The 3,649-nt window shown below is 40.4% G+C and overlaps 1 protein-coding gene across 3 annotated transcripts in view; it reads right to left on the reverse strand.

The window, feature by feature from the left end:
* Nucleotides 1-1,192: 1,192 nt before the first annotated feature.
* Nucleotides 1,193-3,649, reverse strand: part of LOC107719019 (DNA polymerase delta subunit 3-like) — an 8,256-nt gene continuing 5,799 nt past the window's right edge. For all 3 annotated transcript variants that reach the window (XM_016526307.1, XM_016526305.1, XM_016526306.1), the window contains exon 12: nucleotides 1,193-1,946. In XM_016526307.1, coding sequence (XP_016381793.1) covers nucleotides 1,741-1,946 — 206 coding nt within the window. In that variant the 3' untranslated portion in view covers nucleotides 1,193-1,740. The remainder of the gene's footprint in view (nucleotides 1,947-3,649) is intronic.

Here is a 3,649-nt window from a genome sequence, read left to right on the forward strand (position 1 = left end):
CTCGGGAGGATCGTGAGCGGGCACCGCCGCCTCGGGAGGATCGTGAGCGGGCACCGCCGTCTCGGGAGGATCGTGAGCGGGCACCGCCGCCTCGAGAACATCGTGAGCGGGCACCGCCGCCTCGAGAACATCGTGAGCGGGCACCGCCGCCTCGGAGGATCGTGAGCGGGCACCGCCGCCTCGGGAGGATCTGCGCGCAGACCACGCCGCTCGCACCGACACCAGCGGAGATTCCTGCACGCTGCGTCTCAGCCCGCGACGCTCGAGGAACTGGCGTGAGGTACTGGGTGCGGCAGACGAGGCCTCTGACGACCCCTGGATTGCCGCTTCGGGAGAACTTTGAGCAGGCTCCGCAGCTAACTCCACCCTGACGGCTGAGCCGCTCAACTGCAGAGACAGGTTGATGTAGTCCTCCAGCGCCTCCTCGGGGTGCCAGAATGGCATAAGGGATTTGAAGGGCTCGGTTAGGCCACCCCAGAAAAAGACCATTAGGCAGGTCTTCTCCGTAGCCGACTTGCGAGCCACTCCCACGAAGTCCCTGGCGTAATCCTCAATACACCGGTCTCCCTGGCGGACGTTGAGGAACCTTCCTGCTGGACCCAATATATGTGTGTGTGTGTGTGTGGGATAAACAAAACAACCAGAAATTCGCACTTTGCTGGACCTCAGGTTTAAAGGCACAATTACAAAATGTTTTACAACAATATAAAGGACACTGGTCTAGAATTCACTCGCACATACTAACTCAGGCCTAAGTTTAGAAGCCTTTCCTGAGGGAAAAAAGTGAGTTCATGGGGAATGATGTCTTGGCACAAAACACTTAATTTCACGTCTGTGGCACTGGATCAGAAGAGCTTGGACTGATTTTGATGTGCATTTCCAGAGGCATGCCTTTCCACACAGTAAGTTTAGTTTTGATAAATGGAAATGTCCAAAATCAACACAACTATGGAGCCAGAAACTGATGTCACGTAGAAATATGAAGCTCGGAGGAGAAAACAACTTGACTCACAGGAACCAAACAAGACAGCAAGACAAAAACTTTTTCTTGACCACTGAGCAGGTTTTTAAATGACTTCACTCATGAATATCAGAGACGTTTCTGGCTAAACCAACTAATATTTCTTTCACAAGAATATTAATCCAAACAAAAAAAAAATATATATATTTGAATTTTTGATTTATTATCCAGCAACATACTAAAAATAGACAATGACAAAATAAGACTGGACAATCCTTACAGTACGGGAATTATTGGTGATTGGCCATGTGCAGTTTGCCTTATAGTAAGGAAATCTGCTAGATCAGCAGGATCATACATTTACATACTACAATCCTATCAGGCACAGAACTGAAATCCAGAATGTGAAGATAGTCAGCACAAAATGGTTGTTCATGTAGAAGCAAAAAACTCCTATGTAAATGTCTCCGAAGAGTGACAGTGACAATGAAGATATATTTACAGCATCACATATGGTTCATGGGAATGTCAATGCTGAAAATTAAGTGCTTAAAGGGATATTTCACCCTAAAAATGAAGTCACTATTTCTTCATCCTCATGTTGTGTTATTTTTTTCTGTGGAGTTTTCCCCTCCTCTTTAACAAATTTTATGAAGAGAAAAAAACCTATGCAGTGATTCATGATGTTATGGAACAACATGAGGATGAGTAATTAACTACAGTTTGCATTTCCAGGTGAACTATTCCTTTAAAAGTCCATGAAAGAATAATAAAAAAAGTTATTTCTTCTGGAAAAATCCCATGATGGATGCCTGTTTTGTAGGTTTGTTAGCAGTAGAGGTCTTCTTCTGACTCTTTACTTTTTTCTCTTCCTCTCTTTTTCCAAATGACTGCTTGAGTGAGCTTGAGTCCTTGGCTTGACTGTTGGGTTCAGGCTCCTCTTCATTCTCAGAGTAAGACTCACTCACATAACCCTTCTCGGTCACTAGGAAAACAGAAACATTGGTTATTCATAGTCAGAGAGACACTGTCAAGATGCGTGTGGTAGATATACATGTCTGGTTTGGGGTTCAATACATAGGCACTTGGATTTACTTTTTATAGAGATTTTGCAAAGTTGCCATTCTTTGTGGCCAAAAGAAAGTTCCTTAGGCACTAAAATTAATATTAACAGCTTTCACATTGTGCTTATTATGTCTTAAAGTACTGCCTCTGTAGACAACACACTAGGTTTAAGAACAATACACATTCCTGGCTACACTATAAATCTTGGTCTGGTCAATCATGTATAATAAACAAATAAAGAAAAAAACATGAAATGAATTTAGTTACCATACAATAAAAAAAAAATCCACTTCAAAGAGTTTTTATGCTGAACAGACAACTGGCATTAAGGAATGTGTAATATTAGACACTGTGCTAAGTAAAAAAAAAGAACACCAGGGGTTTGAATTTATATAAATCAAACACACATTTGTGATTTTGGTCTTCAAATACGAAGATTTCCTCCACATGAACATAAAGTCAAAAATAATCAGGACTAATCAGTTTCAGCAAAAATAGTTTGCCAGCTGTCTGTATTTCTGCCACATAACTTATGATTTACTCAGTGGCTTAAGTGTTTCTGTCAGCGCTTATAAATGATGTGCTTATAAAAGTAAAGAGAGAGTCCAGTCACTGTTATGCACGGCTATTTAAAGGAATCTTCCAGGTTAAATAGGAAACAAAGAGTAAACAATGTCAATTACCACAGAAAAAAAAACTTTTAAAATACTGTGCATTGTAATATTTACTGCCTGGCCCTGTGTACTTCTACTGTAAGTCCTTTATTTTAACTACGAAAAGAATAAAACTGAGATGAGTAGAAAAAAAATCTGCGGTAACTGACAGAAATGCCACAAATGCTGTCGATAAAACATAGCTTGCATTGAACCCAACTGTTAAATACGATGAATTTTTAAAATCATTATCCTTTATATTACATATTTGATGCATTTGATGGTACATGTATGTGGAGCTGATCAAGACTAGTGGTTGACCGATATATATCAACTGATATTTGGCATTTTTTCAGCATCTGCCGATATGTTTTTCTGTTTGGCCAGCATTTATTTTGACATCGACTAGACTTTTATTTTGAAAGCGCTAAGAATGCTTGTTTATTTTCAGATTTTTTTTTATCAAGTTATATATTTTTTTATATTGATTTATTTTTTCATTATTTTAATTTACAAAATATGTCAAATAAATATAAATGTCATTACAGCAATTGTTAATAGGGGTGCTCCGATTGATCGGCTACCGATCACAATCGGCCGATAATTGCTTTGGGATGATTGATCGGCGGTCTCTAAAAAGGCAGAGCTCATAAAACCGATCACAAGCTGATGACGCGCCTGCCGTGAGAGGTTTGGCTCGACATGCAGCGGCACCGTCTCAGTCCGGCGCAGGTGAAATAATTATAATGCTGAAGGTGAGGTACAATTAGGCCTGGGCGATAAAACGGTATCGATAACGATAAAAAAAATGTTTGATATAGTGCACGATATAGGCATGTGCTATGAGTGACGCAGACAGCACACACAAACATGAACATGAGTGCTGTGCCTGCCTGTGATGAGAAGATTGTGAGAAAAGAATGAATATTAGTCGAATTTAAAATAAACATTTGCATTTGAATGCAAAAAT

Source organism: Sinocyclocheilus rhinocerous, unplaced genomic scaffold, assembly GCF_001515625.1.
Source record: "Sinocyclocheilus rhinocerous isolate Xijiao unplaced genomic scaffold, SAMN03320098_v1.1 scaffold753, whole genome shotgun sequence".
Taxonomy (NCBI): Eukaryota; Metazoa; Chordata; class Actinopteri; order Cypriniformes; family Cyprinidae; genus Sinocyclocheilus; species Sinocyclocheilus rhinocerous.